At 45.4% G+C, this 22,122-nt stretch overlaps 1 protein-coding gene across 2 annotated transcripts in view; it reads left to right on the top strand.

The window, feature by feature from the left end:
• The window catches only part of CDH4 (cadherin 4), an 836,782-nt gene that overhangs the window by 755,396 nt on the left and 59,264 nt on the right, over positions 1-22,122 (top strand). For both annotated transcript variants that reach the window (XM_040331280.1, XM_040331281.1), the window contains exon 8: positions 15,199-15,336. In XM_040331280.1, coding sequence (XP_040187214.1) covers positions 15,199-15,336 — 138 coding nt within the window. The remainder of the gene's footprint in view (positions 1-15,198; positions 15,337-22,122) is intronic.

The following is a 22,122-nucleotide window of genomic DNA, read 5'->3' as shown; positions in this document are numbered from 1 at the left end:
ACCAAGCCATCCCATGCATCAAAGGGGTGATAGTAGACTCAGGCTATCTCCGTCCTAGCCACACCACCAACACATTTCGTCCTGCCCATGGGGCTTAGTCATTGAGGTCAAAAACAGATCTGAATTCTGTACCTGATCTATGGCCATATATGAAAAAGTTTCCAAAATTGTGTCGGTCTGCTTCCTTCCACCAGAGTATTTGTATTCACTGTTCCTTACCTAGTCCTCTGTAATGTTACCACAAGATTCCCCAGGATTAGGCCTTGTTGGGGGCATGGCTTTAGGTGGGATTTGCTATAAGATGGGCGGAAACTGGTTTATACATTTTACAATGTTTGTTTACATTTACATTTATTTATAAGCGTGTGTATGTATGTATGTACACATATATACAAATATACACACACATGTTTGAGAATTGGGGTGCACACCCTAATCCAGGGGTGGCCAAACTTTTTTCAAAGAGGGCCAGATTTGATGAAGTGAACATGCATGAGGGCCGACCATTTTGCCTGACATTCTTTGAACCATTAAAATTCGGTCTAAGTGTGTTTGTTCGAGCACTAATACACTGCCCAACAAGAATTCTCTTGCCTTTGTCGTACTCGTTCCCGACACACAGGCGAATGCTCCCAGAGAGCCCTCCCTTACATCAGGGTCCCCAGAGAGCCTCCCCCCATACATCAGGGTCCCCAGAGTCTCCTCCCTATACATCAGGGTCCCCAGAGTCTCCCCCCCCCCATACATTAGGGTGCCCAAAGAGCCTCCCCCACTTACATCAGGGTCCACAGAGAGCCCCCTCCCATACATCAGGGTCCACAGAGAGCCCCCTCCCATACATAAGGGTCCACAGAGAGCCCCCTCCCATAAATTAGGGTCCCCAGGGAGCCGCCTCCCATACATCAGGGTCCCCAGAGAGCCCCCTCCCATACATCAGGGTCCCCAGAGAGCCCCCTCCCATACATCAGGGTCCCCAGAGAGCCCCCTCCCATACATCAGAGTCCCCAGAGAACCCTTCCTTACATCAGGGTCCCCAGAGAGCCCCCCCCCCATACATCAGGGTCCCCAGAGTCTCCTCCCATACATCAGGGTCCCCAAAGAGCCTCCTTCACTTACATCAGGGTCCCCAGAGAGCCTCCCCCTTACATCAGGGTCCACAGAGAGCCCCCCTTACATCAGGGTCCCCAGAGAGCCTCCCCACATACATCAGGGTCCCCAGAGAGCCTCCCCCATACATCAGGGTCCCCAGAAAGCCTCCCCCCATACATCAGGGTCCCCAGAGAGCCTCCTCCATACATCAGGGTCCCCAGAGAGCCTCCCCCATACATCAGGGTCCCCAGAGAGCCCCCCCTCATACATCAGGGTCCCCAGAGAGCCCCCCCCCCCATACATCAGGGTGCACAGAGAGCCTCCCCCCATACATCAGGGTGCACAGAGAGCCCTCCCCCCATACATCAGGGTGCACAGAGAGCCCCCCCATACATCAGGGTTCACAGAGAGCCCCCCCATACATCATGGTGCACAGAGAGCCCCCCCCCCATACATCAGGGTGCACAGAGAGCCCCCCCATACATCAGGGTGGACAGAGAGCCCCCCCCCATACATCACGGTGCACAGAGAGCCCCCCCCCAATACATCAGGTTTCACAGACTTAAACATTAGCACAGTAACTTGCCGGGTACTGCACTGTAGGGGGAAGCAGAGAGCGCAGCACATTTCCCTGCACTGTTTACTTTCACTATTGAGGCTGACGGTTCTCACAGTGCCATCATGCATGTATAGTTCGGCAGGGAAATGGGCTCATCTGACAGCCCTTCTCTCCCCTGATCCTGCGGCACACTGGTTGAAAATAGCTGGTTTAGATAACCAGGCCGGCGGGCCGGACTTTGGACATGCCTGCCCTAATCCATTAGGCTGTGCACACTTATGGGTTTGTCTAACAGTACGCCTAATCAGTCTTATACTTGGCTTATGTACTGCCATTTTTAGTGACACCTCATCTAGGACCATGTATAGAAACTCTCCCAAACATTGAATTGATCTGGTACCCGTCCACCAGAATTTTTGTATTCCACTATTCCTTACCTGGTCCTCTGAGATCTTACTAAATGATTACGGAAAAAGGGAGAACGTCAATCCAAACAAGCCGGTTACATAATTGTTGAGATGTCTAATTACGGAGAACTATGTAAATGTAGCATTTGTACCTAATTACAAATGTCAGGAGACTCTTAAATTAGCGTTATAGGTCCTCACTGACTCTACTCCAGCGTGCGTAGACTTAGATGTCCCCGCTTCCAGCCTCATTCATCTCAAGTTTCTTACTAATTGGGTTATTTATGGACTAATTGGCAGGAGATGAATGAGGCACTTTGGATCCGAGAAATGAAGACTTAATGCTGTGTATTTATCCAGGTATGGTTTATGAGAATTAAAGGACCAGTAAACTTTAATTACTGAGGTTACTTTATAAAGTGCTGACATTTACAAGCTTCCTCATGAAGAATCCTATTCAGTACATAAATTGACCTATTTGACATGATTTTTACAGTAAATACACATATCCCAAACCTAATAAATAAGCAGCAACCCACGAGTAGCCTGCTTGTACCCAGGGCCGGTGCTACCATTAGGCAAACTAAGCTGCCGCCTAGGACGCCCAGCTACTGGGGTTCCTACTCTCTTCTCTCTGCAGCAATCAACTAAGTCTCAGCATCAGCAGGCAGCCGCCACTCCGTTCCCACATAGTGTCAGAGGCGCAGCGGCGGGGAAGGACTGTGTCTGTGTCCTGACTCCCGAATAAATGGAAGCAAGCAAATATTCATTAATGGGCGCTGGTGAGGCTCCATTTGATGGGCGCTGTTGAGGCTCCATTTGATGGGCGCTTGTGAGGCTTCATTTGATGGGCGCTTGTGAGGCTCCATTTGATGGGCGCTTGTGAGGCTCCATTTGATGGACGCTGATGAGGCTGCATTTGATGGACGCTGGTGAAGCTCCATTTGATGGGCGCTGGTGAGACTCCATTTGATGGGTGCTAGTGAGGCTTCATTTGATGGGCGCTGGTGAGGCTCCATTTGATGGGCACTGGTGAGGCTGCATTTGATGGACGCTGGTGAAGCTCCATTTGATGGGCGCTGGTGAGGCTCTATTTGATGGGCGCTGGTGAGGCTCCATTTGATGGACGCTGGTGAGGCTCCATTTGATGGGCGCTGGTGAGGCTCCATTTGATGGGCGCTGGTGAGGCTCCATTTGATGGGCGACAGTGAGGCTCCATTTGATGGGCGACGGTGAGGCTCCACTTTATGGGCGCTGGTGAGGCTCCATTTGATGGGCGACGGTGAGGCTCCACTTGATGGGCGCTGGTGAGGCTCCATTTGATGGGCGCAGGTCAGGCTCCATTTGATGGGCGACGGTGAGGCTCCACTTGATGGGCGCTGGTGAGGCTCCATTTGATGGGCGCCGGTGAGGCTCCATTTGATGGGCGAAGGTGAGGCTGCATTTGATGGGCGCTGGTGAGGCTCCATTTGATGGGCGCTGGTGAGGCTCCATTTGATGGGCGCTGGTGAAGCTGCATTTGATGGGCGCTGGTGAGGCTGCATTTGATGGGTGCTGGTGAGGCTGCATTTGTTGGGCGCTGGTGAGGCTGCATTTGATGGGCGCTGGTAAGGCTGCATTTGATGGGCGCTGGTGAGGCTCCATTTGATGGGCGCTGGTGAGGCTCCATTTGATGGGCGCAGGTCAGGCTCCATTTGATGGGCACTGGTGAGGCTGCATTTGATGGTTGCTTCATTAAAAAGATGGAGTTTACATGGGCAAGGAAAAGGGGATGAAGACAGGGGTGGAGCCAAAAGTGGGCGGCAAAACTTGGTTTCGACTAGGATGTCAAAAACCTTTGCTCCAGCCCTGCTTGTACCTATATATAACCTGAGGGAACCCTTATACTCAGAGCACTGGGAATGGGTTCCACAACTCACCTTGAGTCAGTCAAAAGGCTTTAATCCTGTGATTTTAAAGTATGTTAGCAAAAGTGTGTCCATTCGTTGAGAACAGAAGTAGGCATTGGTACATTGGCAGTGAGTCATGGGTGCAATAGGGGTGAGAGCAGGGAGAAGGAATGCCCTCACACCCAATACAGGCTATGGTCTCTGCATTGGGATTATTGACAGTAGAGGACCTGAGAATGCTGTACCGTAGGGGAGAGGGTGTTGGGAACCGGTCTTACAGCCTGCAAGGAGCATGCCAGCTTTTTGTTCCCCCTTAGACCTAAAAGAGTTCTAACCCTTGCACTGTGGGTGGCAGCCCCTCTACAAGGGAGAAATCTTCCTTTCCCTGGAGTCCATCTTTAAATTTGTTTCTATAATAATTGAGAGAGGGAGGGGTAGCACCCCAAGTCAATTGGGGTGCAAATGTGTTACAGCAGTGGTCTCAAACTGGTGGCCCTCCAGAAAGTCCCATGAGGCATTGCAAGACTGACAGCTACAAGCATGACTCCCACAGGCATGATGGGACTTGTAGTTTTGCAACAGCCAGTTTTAACCCCTACTTTACAGAATACTGTCCGTCAAACCAATTGAGCATGATTACAGGAAGAGGGAAGAGAAGGATGGCCTACTTTGTGTGCTGCTGGTCTTTTTTTATCCATTGAAAGGCTGTAGTGCAGGTCAAGGACCCAGCTTCAGTCAGAAACCTATATTCTTGGACAAAATCAGAAATAATGACAATTTCTGTCAAGTTTCTATTTCCGTCTCTGACCCCATTATTGAGATTTGTTGAGAAGACTTCATTTCAAGTACTTAGTTTGCATGATGGCCTCTTAGAACTTTGAGCCTATCAGGCAACCGTCTGATCTGACTGCTCCGGATTAGAGTGGGGTCTCCAGTTCTTGCCCAGACAACCCCTGGCCTGGGGGGAAAAAAAGCTGATTGTGTCTCTAAAGGCTGATATTACCGATGTAAATGAGTGGCCTCATTCTTCCGACACCTCTGTGCTCCAAAAACTCTGAGCGCTGGTACTTGTATTCGGCTGAACCAAGCTGTGTGCCTGCACATAATCACTACAAAAGGTAGAGAGGACTCGGACTTGGTCCTCTCGCTAATGAACATCATTATCGCTCATTATCTGCTTTAATTAATTTATTCATCAGATTCTGATTTGGGTGGCAGTGCTCATGCTGTGAACACCACAAAGACACGTCGCTGTTGTCACTGATGCATAGCGAGTATTTAGTGTGATTGAAACCCGCATATAATTATCACCCGGGAACAAGCTTCCATGATCTCCGAAGGAGCAGAAAGTAAATACGCAGAATAGGTATTGTTTGTTGGAATATGACTTTTTCTTTTGCTGCCTAACCAATGGGATTTATCGAACCCACCTTTCTCACCTCCAGATAGCGGAAATAATTAAGTGGCGGTTTTCTGCAGGAAATCCAAATGAGACATTTAAACTCAATATCTGACTTTTTTTCCTGCACGTATTTGGCCAAGAAATATGAGCATGTCAGAGATTATGGCCATTTAGAGACCTGCTTCCTAGGAGCTTGGACAGCTGCTAATTAGCACAGACACATAACTGTTATTACACCTTTGAAGTCAAATTGCATATGACTTCAATAATAATTGAAGTTTTATAGCATGAATTTATATGTATCTATATATATTATATATACAGTACTGTACAAAGGTTTTAGACAGGTGTGAACAAATGCTGTAAAGTAAAAATGCTTTGAAAAATATATATTTTTATTTTATTTATTTTTTTTTTATCAATTTGCAAAATGCAAAGTGAGAGAACTGAAGAAAAATCGAAATCAAATCAATATTTGGTGTGACCACACTTTGCCTTCAAACCAACATCAATTCTTATAAGCACTTGCACAAAGTCAGGGATTTTGTAGGATTAGCGTTGGGTGTAAATTAAATAATTATACCAAGTACAAGGGGCCCCCGGGTTACAAACAAGACAGGGCCCCAGATTCACATACATTTGGGCGTAGCGTAGCGTAATCCATTTACACCACGCCACCGCAACTTACTGGAGCAAGTGCCGTATTCCCCAAACACTTGCTCCGTAATTTGCGGCGGCGTAGTGTAAATGGCCCAGCATATGGCCGCGTAATTCAAAGGGGGCGGCTTGTATTCAAATTAAGCGTGCCCCCGCACCGATCGAACTGCGCATGCGCCGGGCGGAAAAAGAGCCCAGTGCGCATTCTCCAGCTCACGACGGAAAACGTCAATGACGCCGACGTGAGCGTCATTGACGTAAAGTCGTATTCGCGGACGACTTCGGTAACCGACGGAAAAAGACGGCGCTGACCCGACGCCATACTTAACATGGCATACGGCGGACTGGTGTAAGGTTACCCCTCATATAGCAGGGGTAACCTTACGCTTACGGAGACGACGTAAGCGACGACTACGCAACGAAAATTCGTTCAGGAATCGGCGTATCAGGCTCATTTGCATAGTCAAATGAGAACTGAACGTAAACGCCACCTAGCGGCCGGCGTCGCATTACATCTAAGATCCGACGGTGTAAGTGACTTACACCTGTTGGATCTTGGCCGTATCTATGCGAAAATGATTCTAGGAATCACTCGCATAGATACCCGGGGCCAAAAACAGAGATACGACGGTGTTTCCTGAGTTACACCTTCGTAATTCTTTTGAGAATCTTGCCCATCATGCTTACTTCTCTTTGACATCGGAAGATGTCAAGCAGTGCCATCAGAACAGAACTGGAAACCAGTTGGATCCAGGTACATCCATCTACTGTTCCGGAGAAGTCTGTCCGGAAGTGGAAGAATTGCAGTCAAAAAGCCATACCTCTGATGATGTCGTTTTTCAAAACGTAGTTTTTTACTTCACAGAAATTGACCATGTGTAGCAAAAAACGACGTTTTTAAACCCGCGCATGCCCAGAAGCTAGTTATGAAGCGAGCTTCAATGGAAAAAAGTGGTGAATGTAACCTCGCTTTGCTAGAGCATTGTGAAAAAACGGCAACGTCGTTTTTGAAAATAGAAGTTTCAAAAATGTCGTTTTTTGCTTTACAGAAAATGTCGTTTTTTTTCATCACATAAAGTGATGGTGTGTACGCGGCATTAATTAAGGCGTCAGCATACCAAGACATTTTGGACAATTTCATGCTTCCAACTTTGTGGGAACAGTTTGGGGACGGCCCCTTCCTGTTCCAACATGACTGCACACCTAAGGTCCATAAATACATGGATAAGTGAGTTTGGGGTGGAGGAGTCCTGACCTCAACCCAATAGAACACCTTTGGGAGGAAATAGAGTGGAGACATTAATGCCTGACCGCACAAATGCGCTTCTGGAAGAAGGGTCAAACATCCCCACACTCCTAAACCTTGTGGACGGCCTTCCCAGAAGAGTTGAAGCTGTTATAGCTGCAAAGGGTGGCGCCAACTCAATATTGAACCCTACGGACTAAGACTGGGATGCCATTAAAGTTCATGTGCTTGTAAAGGCAGGTGTCCGAATACTTTTGGTAATGTCACCAACACTCCAAGATCTCCAAAAATTGGTCCAAAGCTTTAATCAGCGATCATATCATTACAGCAGAAACCAACGTTTTGGAGCCACGCAAGACCCCTTAATCAGGTAACGCTCTGTAAAGAGAGGTGTTGTACACATGCGACACATAGAACAGTAATCTGGCCATGTCTATCACAAGTACTTCGGGTTTTCTGTTATATTGGGGGTCACAAGTCCCCTTTAAAGACAGTGTGAAGGCAGTGAAGAGTAAATAAAAGAAGACGGGTAGTAATGTGGAGATTAGTTACAGATAATGGCATCATACAGCAAATGAATGCTCAGATGGGTTTCACGCTCGGTGGGACTCCGAGGCTCTGAGTTCTTGGATTAAGCACCTTCCAGCGTGAAATGCATTTGTGTTCAGCCGATACATTGCACCATCATGTGTGATTAACACCTTCATTGTTAAATGTGATATAATGTAATCAGGCCGCCTTCCGCATTGGAATCTTAATGGAATCTCTATTGGCCTTTGAGTGCATACCTCAAAGAAAAAAAAAAGAAACCCCCAAGAGATAGCGTGAGCGTCATCCTAGGCATTCCTTGCATAACACAAAACCTTTCATCGGAATTGGATGGAGCTGTGCCTGCTGAAATCAGTAATGCTTCCTATCCCCAGTTCCCCGTAGTCATCACCAGCTCTCACACAAACCTGATTTGTTCCCGCAGGGAAAACGCCATTATTCCCTGTGTCTGTAGGATGGGATGGGGGGGGTTTGTTAGGGGAAGTCCCAGAGCAGGTACACAAGGACAAGTGTTACAATAAAATGTTAGACAAGGATCTCAGCAAGAATACACCTTGAGAGATAAGAGGAGAGCTTTTCTGTCGACGCAAAGTATAGTGACGGCTTCACAGGAGTACAAGCTGAGCCGGTCCTCAAGAGAAAGCAAGTCTGTAGAAGAAAATCTCCATACAATGTTCAGCTACCCCAATATTCAACGTGTCAGCCAGCAAAGAGGACCTGTTTAACCACTTCAGCCACGGGAGGATTTGCCCCCTTCCTGACTGGGCACTGCGTTGCTTTAACTGACAATTGCGCGGTCGTGTGACGTTGTACCCAAAAAAATGTATGTCCTTTTTTTGCCCAGAAATATAGCTTTCTTTTGGTGGTATTTGATCACCTCTGCGGTTTTTATTTTTTGCACTATAAACAAAAAAAACTGACAGTTTTACTGTATAAATGTCACTGGCAGGGAAGGGGTTAACACTAGAGCGATCAAGGGGTTAACACTAGGGCGATCGAGGGGTTAACACTAGGGGCAATCAAGGGGGTTAACTCTGTTCCCTATGTGTGTTCTAACTGTGGGAGGAATGTGGCTGACTAGAGGAGGAGAGAGATCGTTGTTCCTACTTAGTAGGAACACACGATATGTCTCCTCTCCCCTGACAGAACCAGGATTTGTGTGTTTATACACACAGGTCCTGGTTCTCTCTCTGTCACAAGCGATCACACCCAGTGCCCGGCAGGCATCGCGTCCATCGAGCACGCACATCGGCTCCGGGTGACACACTGTTACAGCATCTTAAAGAGCCGACGTACAGCTACCTTGGCTCGCCCAGGGGAGCAAACCTGCCACAGTATTCCTGTAGCGGCTGGTCGGGAAACGGTTAAAACCAGCATCCAAATATAACCATGTGCCATGCAAAGTCTCCCAGCACAGCCATAAAACTAATCTCGATGTGCTCTCATGCTTTAGTGAGGTCAGTTATTAATAGGAAAGCAGAGGGACTGGCAGGAGCACACAAGGAAGCAATGCAAAGAGAACAGGAGAATTTCTCATACAAGTACATGGTACAACAGGCACATATCAGGAATATGAAACGTTGGGGGAACATTTTCTTTAAGCAGCTGAAGCCGGTGTTTCAGATGTTAAATCTTGTTGGAAAAATCTCAAGGAAATTTTCCTTTCATTGAGAAAAGGAAAGGACGTAGCCGATCAAAGGTTTGCCAAGTCTTTTTGCAGTTGATAATGATTCAGTTGGGGATGCCCCTTCTGTCAGCAGAGGTCCTACTACAGCCGGGGATGCCACTTATGCCTTAGGGAGTCCTAATCGATTAGAGTTGCCTGGTTTGTTGCAGGGAGTGCTGATGTAGTTGGGTTGCCGCATATGTATGGAGGGAGTCCTGATATTGTCGGGGGGCAACATTCGCTTGCAGTGAGTCCTGATCCACTTGGGGGGATGCCTTCTGGCTACATGTCCTTCTGATGTAGCCAGGGATGTTACTTCTATTGCAGGGGGTCTTGTTGCAGTGAGGAATGTCCCTTCTGCCTGCCAAGGGGGGTCCTGATGCAATCGAGGATGACAGTTACAGTATGTCTGATGCAGTTCGGGATCCCACTGCTGTCTGTGCGGGTCATTATTAGGGAGAACGTCTATTATTCATTACCACTAAATGAATTCTAATTAATAAAACTAATCAGAATTTCATTCTCAAATTCTATACATACGATGGAAAAGGGTAAGTGCGCAACGGTTTTCTTTTTTTCTAAGTGAAAAAGAAACCTTTACTTTATCTACAGGACTGTTTTCCTGTATCTCTTTATCCACTACAATTGTCTCTTCTTCCCTGCTTTGTACCTGCAGGGTTCCACTTACTCACCTTGGGGGAGATTCAGATAGAGATACGACAGCGTAGCTCCTGATACGCCGTTGTATCTCTGAGATCCGACGGTCAGAGCTATGCGACTGATTCATAAGAATCAGTTACGCATAGATCTCCCTTAGATCCGACAGGTGTAAGTGACTTACACCGTCGGATCTAAGGCTGCAATCTCCCGCCGGCCGCTAGGTGGCGCTTCCATTTGTATATGCGACGAATATAAAATGAGGAGATCCGCCGATTCAGAAACGAACGCCCGCCCGTCGCTTTTTTTTTACGTCGTTTGCGTTCGGCTTTTTCCGGCGGATAGTTACCCCTGCTATATGCGGCGTATGCTATGTTAAGTATGGCCGTCGTTCACGCGCGAGTTTTAAATTTTTACGTTGTTTGCGTAAGTCGGTCGCGAATACGGATGGACGTAATTTACGTTCACGCCGAAACCAATGACGTCCTAGCAACGTCATTTGGAGCAATGCACGCTGGGAAATTTAGCCGGCGGCGCATGCGCATTTAAATCAGCGCAGGGACGCGCCTGATTTAAATACTACACTCCCCCTAGCCGCGGAATTTGAATTCCGCCGGGGGACTTACGATCCGCTGGCGCAAGTTTCGAGGTAAGTGCTTTCTGAATACAGCACTAGCCTCTCAAATTTGCGCCGGCGGATCGTAAATCTGATAGATTACACGGATCTAAAGATCCGCTAATCTATCTGAATCTAGCCCCTTGTATTTGGCAAGAAACAAATTAAATGCCCGGGCTCTTTCCTATTCCAATCCTTCCCATCCAGTATGGTGTGGTGGCCAGTGCCGATACAAGGTCATCTAGAGCCCAGGGCAAAGATGCCAAACTGCAACCCCCCCCCTCCACATGATACCACAGTGCCCAGAGCAGAAGCCCCTCTTGCCCATGCCTTGTCCCGCCCCTGGCAGTAGACCACTGAGTGAGAGCTAGAAATTGGAGTGTAGACTGACTTGTACATGCTGTTTACAGGGAGGACTATGAAGGCAGGTTGCAATGAAGCAGCTTTCTCATTAGACATCACTGCTCCTTTTTTTTATGTCTGCACATTACTCGATTTAACTATCTTCAATATTTAAACTTTTTATGTGAAGTATAGAGAAAATTGAGTACTGTCCGTGAAACTTTTTTTCATTTTTTTTATTTGCACTAACATATAATTATTCATGAACGAGCTTTCGGGTTTGTGTCCCCTTCTTCAAGGTCCAAGCAGTACAGCTGAAGTATGTGAGGTATAAGAAGCCATCTGTTTCTGCACATTTTGATTACAATTTCAATTCTGGTTTCATATTTTTAGCCAGGCCAGGACGATGATGGAATATAAGCAAGGGATATGATAGATGTAGAATTCAGTGTACGATGTTACGATCCCCCCCGTCAGCCTGAGCTCGGCACATCGGGAACACTGCTCGGTTCACTCACAGTTCAGACACACCGGAAGAGAAGCCGACCTGGATTAGAAACATTGATTTACACTGGATTTCAGGAGGGGTTGTAATGGACCCCTGTATGGGTTCATCACGTGGTCATGTCATTCGGGAGCTGAGGCTTATGAGGCTCATAGCTGGCTCCTAATTGGCATTATGGCAGAATTAAAGGGACAAGCCTCAATCATTTTTTCTTTGTTGTGTAGAGCTACCCTCGTAGGAGCCGATAAGTAGATTGCCCGGATGCTTTTCCCCGTAGTTTCCTCGCAGCCACACACACAGCTCAGGCCCAATCTAGGGGTATGCTTTTTATGATGCTTTAATAGGAACTTGGATAGATAGTGAGTAATGGTAGGATACTCCAGTAACCCAATTTGAAAATAAGTCCTTGCACAAGTAAAGGGTGGACTGAGCTTTGTAGTAGCAACTTGAGATTTATGTTCCTCTATGTACAGTCCAAGCAAATTCCTTTCACTAAGAATTAAATAGACTGAGCTCTTCAGGACACTGGCCACTATGTCCTCTTTATACCCGCTGATTCTAGCACAAGAGGGATGGCAACTGCACACAGTCTCTAAGATCTCTCTCACCAGTCTGTATCACAAACGTCCTTGACAAAATTGGTTGCCTCCTTCTAATATCCTCCAGACACTTTCACCCCATGGTCCCAGACTAGATCCTCAGACAAAAGTCATTCAGTCAGCTTTAGCAAACTCTCAGCACAGCAGGCTTCCAGCTAGCCACAATGAGGCCGTGACAACCCGCAAGCACATGGCAGAATTGCCTAGGGGGCTAGCAGCCCAGCCCCCCTTGGCTGTGATCTCAGGGAAAACCAGGGCTGCTCTCTGGTTTAGAGTATTTATACAGACTCCCAGTCACCATCTGGGCACCTCTCCCCAGGGATTGGCCAGGGCTGTATGAATACTCAGCCACTGATTAGACTTTTCCTGCCTAACAACTTCCAGAACACTTCTGGACCATCCAGGGGGAAGCAGCCAATGAAACATAGAACAGGCCAGAACAATCAAACGCAGCCACACTACAGTGAGACAAAACTAAATTGACCTAATCCTAGCACCTATCAAGGAGGGTGCTATAGTTGCTATCATGAGGGGACTTCTACACAGTGTATCATGCTTTATGTTCTCCAACCTAAAAGTTCTCTCTACCTGATTCTTTTTACTTTCTGAACTAAAGCCGGCCATACAAATATAGAATTTGCATGTTCAGCCCAGTGGGCTGATCAAGATTAAAATTCACAGGTTCCCCCAGCCATGCCAAACAGCATAGATGGGTGAATGTTCTGATGCCAGCTATTGTATTCTGCCAGCTGGCGCCCGTGGAATACCCGAACAGTGTCTGAAGCTGCAGTGACTGTTGGGCTGGCTTTTTTTCAGCCCAGCTCCTTCAATATGTCAGCTTTAGCTACACCTGTGAATACACCATGTAGCAAGCCTATGGGGAAGATCCTAAAGTATGACTAAAGGCAACAACCTTTTTTTATTATTCTTATTTTTAGTTTTGGACAGAGTGGAGAGAGATTAGAACCCCTGTTAGGTTTTTATTGCTGTCTGTGTTCCCATTGGGGAGATTCCCCCTCTCCAATATCCTGTTTATTGTTCTCCCCATAAGGGAATGTAAAAGAAAATCCCAAATTCTTGGCTGAATCAAGAAGAGAAAAATAGTATTTTATATTCATTGATGTTTTAAAATATTAGTTTTGGCTTACCTTATCACCATACAGCTATGTAGTACACCCAGAAAGGAGCCGCTGGCTTTGAAGGTCCCATTTCCCCAACTTAGTGCACACAAAGCCAGGCACGCAGTATTTTCTTCTTTCTCACTGGCTCAAATAAACAGTTTAGACATGTCTTTTTTTTTTTACTTTTATTGCTGGCTTAAACTTGGATGCGTATGGGGATGACATGGGATCAGCCGAAAGAACAGTCAACCTAGGACACCTCTCGTCCACAGGATGGACCTCCTATGAGTCGGAACAAAATTTATTTCAGTCAGTGATTGGTCTGTGTCTCAGAAATCTTGAGGGATCTGTAGCAGCATTTAAAGCTGACTATCCAATCGCCAGCTTCCCTAGCTACTCATGCTATCCAATGCAGCTGCTGATGACTGTGGCACACCAACCTGTAGCTCCAAGGTGTTGTATTGAATTGGTGGATGGTGCCACCATGTAATCATACAAAAACAAGGATCTTCACCGGCACACTTTTGAATACTGACAATTGTGTCCTTTTTCATATAAAGCAACAGGCATCACAGGGCATAATGTGAATAAAGGACACAATTACCACTATACCTAAGGCCTCGTACACACGATCGGCCCATCCGATGAGAATGGACCGTTTTCTTTGGTTAACCGATGAAGCTGACTGATGGTCCGTCGCGCCCACACACCATCGGTTAAATAACCGATCGTGTCAGAACGCGGTGACGTAAAACACAACGACGTGCAGAAAAAAACAAAGTTCAATGCTTCCAAGCATGCGTCGACTTGATTCTGAGCATGCGTGGATTTTTAACCGATGGTCGTGCCTACTAACGATCGGTTTTGACCTATCGGTTAGGAATCCATCGGTTAAATTTAAAGCAAGTTGGCTATTTTTTTAACCGATGGTTAAATAACCTATGGGGCCCACACACGATCGTTTTTGACCGATGAAAACGGTCCATCAGACCGTTGTCCTCTGGTTAACCTATCGTGTGTACGAGGCCAAAGTGTGCTAGTGAAGATCCCATACTTCCATGTCCAGGGACAGAACTTCACAATCTGTCTGTAACATGAATGAATAATAACACACAGTCTACCATGCTTCTTTTGGCAGTTAAGGGGCACAGCCCCCAAGTGACACTTGCTTTGCTTCTTCAAACGTCTTAACTCGCTAATGTCATCATCAACGTATCCCAGATGTCTCCCTTCCGTAAACATCATTTCAGGATTCATTTTCAGCCTCTGCAATCCTACAATAAGCGCTATTAGGGGCTAATTCCTGACCCTAGAGAATCCCGTGCCTGCTAATCCAACCGTAGACTAATTATTTACTCTCCGCTTCCTGTGACTGCACAGTCTTCCAGCATAAATATCCATCCACACTGACTTTCCAATCTTATCCGTAATTACATTATTGAAGGAATTCTGCAGAAGATGATAAATGCCTCCACCAGACAATCACACCAATGATATGGATGTATTCCTGATTAGAAACTACTGTTCTCCCGCACCATCCTTCAATTTGTAGCGGAAGTGCTCATTAATTGTGTCCGCGTTTAGGGCTGCCGGTGCAAAACGTTGCAGAATTGTAAACTTTTTGAGATGATTATATTTCATTTAAAGACTGAGTCCTCCTAAAACCTTTATTTTAGCTTGTTGTGGTTAATGGTAAGATGGATCCTAATATTGTATGGCTGAGAGATTTCAGTGGTGAGATATCGCCACCACCAGCATTCCCAATTCTACCACATTTTTATTTCTGAATGACTGTAATTACTGCATAAGGTGTGATAGGTCCTTGCTGTATTCCTTGCATGGCTTATGTAATGTCTGCACTGACACCATGTTATCTACCTATTTCTTTCCATAGAAAGTCCAGCAGTACACTGTTGTCATTCAAGCCACAGATATGGAGGGAAACTTAAACCATGGATTATCCAACACAGCCACGGCCATCATAACTGTTGCAGATGTCAATGACAACGCACCGGAGTTTACCACTAAAGTGGTAAGTTGGTCTATAATTCAGTTGGTCAACATTTAAGCTTTGCACTGCTTTCTGGTCATTAGTAAGAGCTGCTTCGCTGAAGTCAGATCTGCATATTTATTGTGGATTAGTGGCTCAAAGTATTGATGTCACAGGATCACTATTACATACAGCAAACTAGCATTGTCAGAAGGAGGTTTTAGCAATGGCATCATATGAGTTTTTTTCTATACAGGTTTCCTTTAGGTTGAACTCTTGACAGGTACAAATTAATGAAGCTCTGTATTCAGTAATACATCATTAATACATTTTTTAAATGCAAGCAGTGTAAGCATGTAAATTTGATATATTTGTCACGCTTACCCCTAACGCAGGTGGTCAGACACTATAGTTAACTTCTGTGTTCTTCACCTATAGCAGCCCCCCTTTCTCTACCAGAACTTTGTTGCCCCCAGGTCTTATACACAATAGTATAGTGTCTGGCTACCACACCGGGGCAGGCGCAAACTGAGTAAAGCAAACAGGTACTTGTGGTTGGCAGACAAGCAGTTTAATGACTGTACAGGTACAAGGCAGGCAAGTTTCTGAGTAGTCTTGGTCCAATCTGTAGTCAAAAGGCAGGCAGAGTGTTAAGAGAATAGTCAATATCTGATCCAAGGTAAAAAAAAAACAGGGGACTCCAAACAGCAAAGCAGGACAGAGAGTCATAAAGCTTGAGCACATATTACACACACTATCACAAGCATGAGACTGCAGGCTTGGCTGGCTTAAATCAGGTTTGGTCTCCACCCAGCCACATAAATCACCTTGCAGGTGGACAAACAGACTGGGAGAATGTATCACAGCCATCACCAGAATGCTGGAATGATATTGGCAGCTAACAGGGATCAGGAGTGCTACATGCTCCTGACATTATTTAGCAGAGCTGGAGTGTCAAAGAAAGAAGCATAAGAAGAAGCTGCTATGCTAAGTTCATGTTCTGATAAAAAAGCGTGCTAGTAAGAGGAGAGACAGAGAGATGAGCTCATTACTGTGCTGCTTCTGCATTCCCTCTGTAGTAAGATTTAAAAGGTGGGTCAGCACAGTCTTGGCTCAGAGGAATTGTGTTGTATAGTGTTGGCCATCAGACTGAGGACATCTTGTGGTAGAAAATAAGTACTTCATGGGAGAGCTGTGGACAGAAAATAAATATTGCAACAAAAGCCAATTATTTTTATTTATTTCTATCTTAAAGGGGTTGTAAAGTAATTTTTTTCCCCCCTAAATAGCTTCCTTTACCTTAGTGCAGTCCTCCTTCCATTTTCCTTTTAAATGTCCTTATGTCTTCTGAGAAATGTTCACTTCCTGTTGTTCTGTCTGTAACTACACACAGTAATGCAAGGCTTTCTCCCTGGTGTGGAGAAAGCCTCTTGAGGGGGGAGGGGGCGAGCAGGCAAGTCAGGACACTCTCTACTTTGCAGTTAGTAGGCGTCCTGACACTGCTGCTCGCCCCCTCAAGAGGCTTTCTCCACACCAGGAAGAAAGCCTCACATTACTGTGTGGAGTTACAGACAGAAGAACAGGAAGTGAGGATTTCTCAGAAGAAATAAGGACATTTAAAAGCAAAATGGAAGGATGAGGTAAGTGAAGGAGGACTGCACTAAGGTAAAGGAAGCTATTTAGGGGGAAAAAATGTTTCCTTTACAACCCCTTTAAAGTGCATGTAAACTCTTTACATATACACAGTGAAGTGAACAGCCTCAGATGATACACAGGGATGAAACAAATCTCCCTACTTAAGTTTTATTCTTGTATATCTGCTGTCTTCAGCTTTATATATTCGTTAGAAAGTGCACATTGTGTTAGAGATTTTTCTCTTCCTGTTCAGCACTGGGAGTGGATTACAGCCAAGACAACTAATTGGAAGAAAGGCACACACCCTCCCACATAGGCAAAGCTGTGTTCTGACAAGTCAAGCTCTCTGCTAATCTATCTATAGCAACCTCCCATGCCACAAATTTCAGGCTGCTTTTATCTCCTGTCTGAGAACTTGTTAGAAGTTATCAGGCTGATAACAGAGCTACGGAGCAGGAGAAAGCCACAGGACTCAGTGCTTTGGAGAGAGATACGAAAATACTGCAGATATATGTGCCCAGCTCAAATTTCATGAATTGGGTTTACATCCATTTTAACCACTTCAGCCCCAGAAGAATTTACCCCCATAATGACCAGAGCATTTTTTGCAATACGGCACTGACAATTGTGCGCTCGTACAATGTTGCACCCGAAGAAACATTCCTGTCCTTTTTTCCCCACAAATGGAGCTTTCTTTTGATGGTAATTGATCACCTCTGCGTTTTTTATTTTTTGCGCTATAAACCAAAAAAGAGCGTCAATTTTGAAAAAAAAACAACAATATTTTTTACTTTTTTTTTTATAATAAATATCCCCCAAAAATATGTAAAAAACACATTTCTTCCTCAGTTTAAGCTGATATGTATTCTTCTACATATTTTAGGTAAAAAAAATCGCAACAAGCGAATATTTATTTGGTTTGCGCAAAAGTTATAGGGCCAGATTCACATACATTTCCGCTACGCAGCGGCGGCGTAACGTAATCCATTTACGTTACACCGCCGCAAGTTTGCAGCGTCAGTGCCTGATTCACAAAGCACTTACCTGTAAACTTGCGGCGGTGTAACGTAAATGCGCTCGGCGCAAGCCCGCCCAATTCAAATGGGGCGGACACCATTTAAATTAGGAGCGTTCCCGACCTGCACTGCGCTAAATGACGTCGCAAGGACGTCATTGGTTTCAGCGTTAACGTAAATGGCGTCCAGCGCCATTCACGGACGACTTACGCAAATGACGTGATGTTTTAAATTTCGACGCGGGAACGACGGCCATACTTGACATGGTTTAGTAAACCTAGGGCTCAGCCCTAATTTTACGATGCGTATCTCGACGGAAACAACGTAAAGTTAGAGCGACGGGTAACGCAGACGTTCGGGGATCGCCGTAACTAGTCATTTGCATATTCTACGCCGACCGCAATGGCCTCGCCACCTAGCGGCCGGCATAGAATTGCATCCTAAGATCCGACAGTTTAAGTCAATTACACCTGTCGGATCTTAGAGCTATCTATGCGTAACTGACTCTATGAATCAGCCGCATAGTTAGGACGGGTGGATCACAGAGATACGACGGCGTATCAGGAGATACGCCGTCGTATCTCTTTTGTGAATCTGGCCCTTAGCGTCTACAAAATAGGGGATAGATTTATGACATTTTTATTATAATTTTTTTTCTTTATTAGTAATGGCGGCGATCTGCAAATTTTTATCTTGACTGCAACATTGAGGCGGACAGATCAGACACTTTTGACACTATTTTGGGACCAGTGACATTTATAAAGCCATCAGAGCTAAAAAATAGCCACCGATTACTGTATAAATGTCACTGGCAGGGAAGGGGTTAAACACTAGGGGTTAGGTGTGTTCCCTCAGCATGTTCTAACTGTAGGGAGGGTGGGCTTGATAGAACACGTCAGAGATCACTGTTCCCGATCACTGACTAAGCAGAAGAGGCAAATGGCTTGTTTACATGGGCAGCTCCCCATTCTGCCTCTCCGTGTCACAAATGCGGGCCACCGGCGGATATCGAGTCCGCGGGGCACGCGACGTGCGTGCGCCCGCTAGCCTGTGATGACAAAGGGAGGTACAAGTACGCCCATTTGCGCAGCCATGCCGACGACGTACATTGTCGTCAGGCGGTCGGCAAGCAGTTAATATCTTTGTTCTGCTTTAAAGGGTTAATATAAAAATAATTGCAGCTCTGTGGAGGTAGAAGAATGCTTTAAGGGGTGCTTTAGCCCTGGAAAGATTGTATAAAATCGGAACAGTCAGGGGAGCGTTGGCATTTTCACGGTACCAAAAATTACCAGTGCACAGCTCCCGGTGGCGAGAGCTAATGTATCGCCTGCCCGTTGCTGGATCAGAAAAACCGTATACAAATAGATTTCATATGTTTGGATGAAATCTCAGTACAATGTAAAGTCCATTCCCCGGGCTACGCTCAATCTGTTTCCTATATTTTCTTATTAATTAGTCACTGACAGGTCTGTTACTGGTGAAGGTGGCACAAGCCCAACCACCGGTGACTAAACAGGAGCCACACAGCAGCTTGCCAATCCATCGTGATTTATTATGTACTCATTCCTGCTGTATGCGGGCAAATATTGGATCCCATCCGATAAATATGTTCTGTGTATAACTATATTAGGCGGGGGCTAAAAACTCCGCTACCTGGGGAAATATATGGAAATTAATGTAAAGGAAAAATACGGTGTTGTCCACAGCATTCACTTGTACAAATTCATAAATTAATACACTGATACAATCATTTTCTACTCCATATGCTAAATATCTTATAAAGGGCAAATCCAGCCAAATGCATAAATACACAACTGAAACTCTCATTAACACTTTGCATAGCGAGGACTTGCATGCACGTTCGTGATTTTGTGTGAGCGATTTTCACACGTTTCTGTGCGACACCCATAGGGCAGCTCTTTCACTTGATCCAAACATTGTTCCTGGTGAAGCATATAAATCCCCTTTCTGAATCACAGGGTGCCGGTCCGCTCCGTCACCTGGGCGTAGCAGAAGATATGGAACGAAGGTTGACCGCAGACTTCAGAAAAAATGAGCTTTATAGTATAAAATCCATGACATCACAGACCCACGATACAGAACAGCAGCAACCCATTAAGTGATTTTTTTCACAAAACGCTTTAACCATGCTGCTGTCTTTTTGTATCTTGAGTCCGTGATGTCCTGCTTTATAGATTGTATATGATAAAGCAAAAAAAATTTCTGAAGTCAAGAGTGTGGTCAACCCAGTGCTGCCTTGGTCCAAGAATGAAAAAAAAATCACGCTTACCAAAAGGCCCCCACATCCATTATTTTATATTATCATAATTAAAACGAAAATTGTATTTATCATGAAGTCAGATTTGCATGCAACAGCACCTTGTCTATATACAAAATTTGATGACATACCATTATGTTCATTCCCAAGGGACGACTAGGGCAGTATATAGACAGGCCAGGGTAGCATATAGACAGGCCAGGGTAGCATATAGACAGGCTAGGGTAGCATATAGACAGGCTAGGGTAGTATATGGACAGGCTAGGGTAGTATATGGACAGGCTGGGGTAGTATATGGACAGGCTAGGGTAGCATATAGACAGGCCAGGGTAGCATATAGACAGGCTAAGGTAGCATATCGACAGGCTAGGGTAGCATATAGACAGGTTAGGGTAGTATAAGGACAGGCAAGGGTAGTATATGGACAGGCTAAGGCAGTATAGGGGCAGGCTAGGTTTGTTTATAGACAGGCTAGGGCAGTGAATGGACAGGCTATGACAGTATAGGGGCATGAGGAATGGCCCGGGGGGGGGGGGGGGGTGGCAGTTGTCGTCATGACGCATAAAACTGCTGGGAAAAAAATCTTGGTTGTCAAGTTGCTGGGTAAATAGAAGAGAAGGCGAGGTGGCCATGGTTCAATTTGCTGCCCTTCTCAAAGTGCTGGACCCATTGGGACCCATGGTAGGGATGGCCCTGGGTCAACCTTCCTTCCATATCTTTATCCCTTTCACTTTAATGAGCTGTCCTATGTGCATTTGTCACCCAAAGGTAGCGCCTTCTCTTTTTTGGGCGGCAATCTTTCGTCTTTTGCCATGACCGCAGCGCAGTTCTGTGGTGCGACAATCGTGGCAAAATCACACCACGTTTGGGGTGCCTTTTGGAATAAATGGCACCCAAACATGCGTTGCGTGGGACAACAGATCCTAGCGTGGGCGCTCGTTGTAATTAACCACACAGAGAGAGCACATGATAATAGTAATAATATGTCATGATAGCAAAGGGCAATTAGAGAACAATGTTCAAATAATATCACTAATTCGTACATCAAATATAAATAATCAAAAACCAAATATATTAAAAAATTCATCAAAAAACAAATATGTTAAAAAAAATCATCTAATGCATTTGGACGATCAAATACATTTTGAATGGGGGAAGAATTCCTTTAAACACATATTCAAGAGGCTTAAGAATAGGACAATACAAAATTGAGAAATTCAAATAATTACTCAGGCCCTATAAAACGGTTCTAGTGCTAGTGCTCAACCACAGCAATGGAATATACCTGTGTGAGACTGAGGGCCTAGATACTTATGTAGTAAACCGATGCGTGTGTCCACACGGACAATCACACATGCCTGAGCACAGGTTAACAGTGGATGCTCATAAATGCATATATGTGTATGTGCACATATGTACGCACACCGAACCATAAATGTACCGGGGGTGTATGCGTGCATAATGCATTGGACATGCATATCCAGACTAATTTGTATGACTGTACAAATCTATGACTCTCATATAATGAGTATGACTATAACATGATTAAAAGGTAAAATAGAAATTAATATTTAAATTGATTAAAAATACGCATTATTATAAAATATACAGGATGCAACTGTTATAAAAGCCATATGGGCCTGGGGAATACTTTACTTCCTATGGTTGCAAGTCATAGCTGTGGCGTGGAGGGTGGGACCGTAGGGGCCCACTAAAAGAGAAAGCATAGAGATGTTATTCAAGTAGATGCTCATATGTAGGGGTCAAAACCTTATACTGTACATAACAAAGAAGGTCCCATGGGGCAGGATAGGTTTACAGGACAGTGTGTCATTCAACCCCCGCGGTGCCAGGGTACCTAAAGAATAGATCCAAAACGTTTCCTGCTGGCACAGACAT

The sequence above is a fragment of the Rana temporaria genome, chromosome 12 (assembly GCF_905171775.1).
Source record: "Rana temporaria chromosome 12, aRanTem1.1, whole genome shotgun sequence".
In the NCBI taxonomy this organism is placed as follows: domain Eukaryota; kingdom Metazoa; phylum Chordata; class Amphibia; order Anura; family Ranidae; genus Rana; species Rana temporaria.
This window is presented reverse-complemented; position numbering and strand designations above follow the sequence as displayed.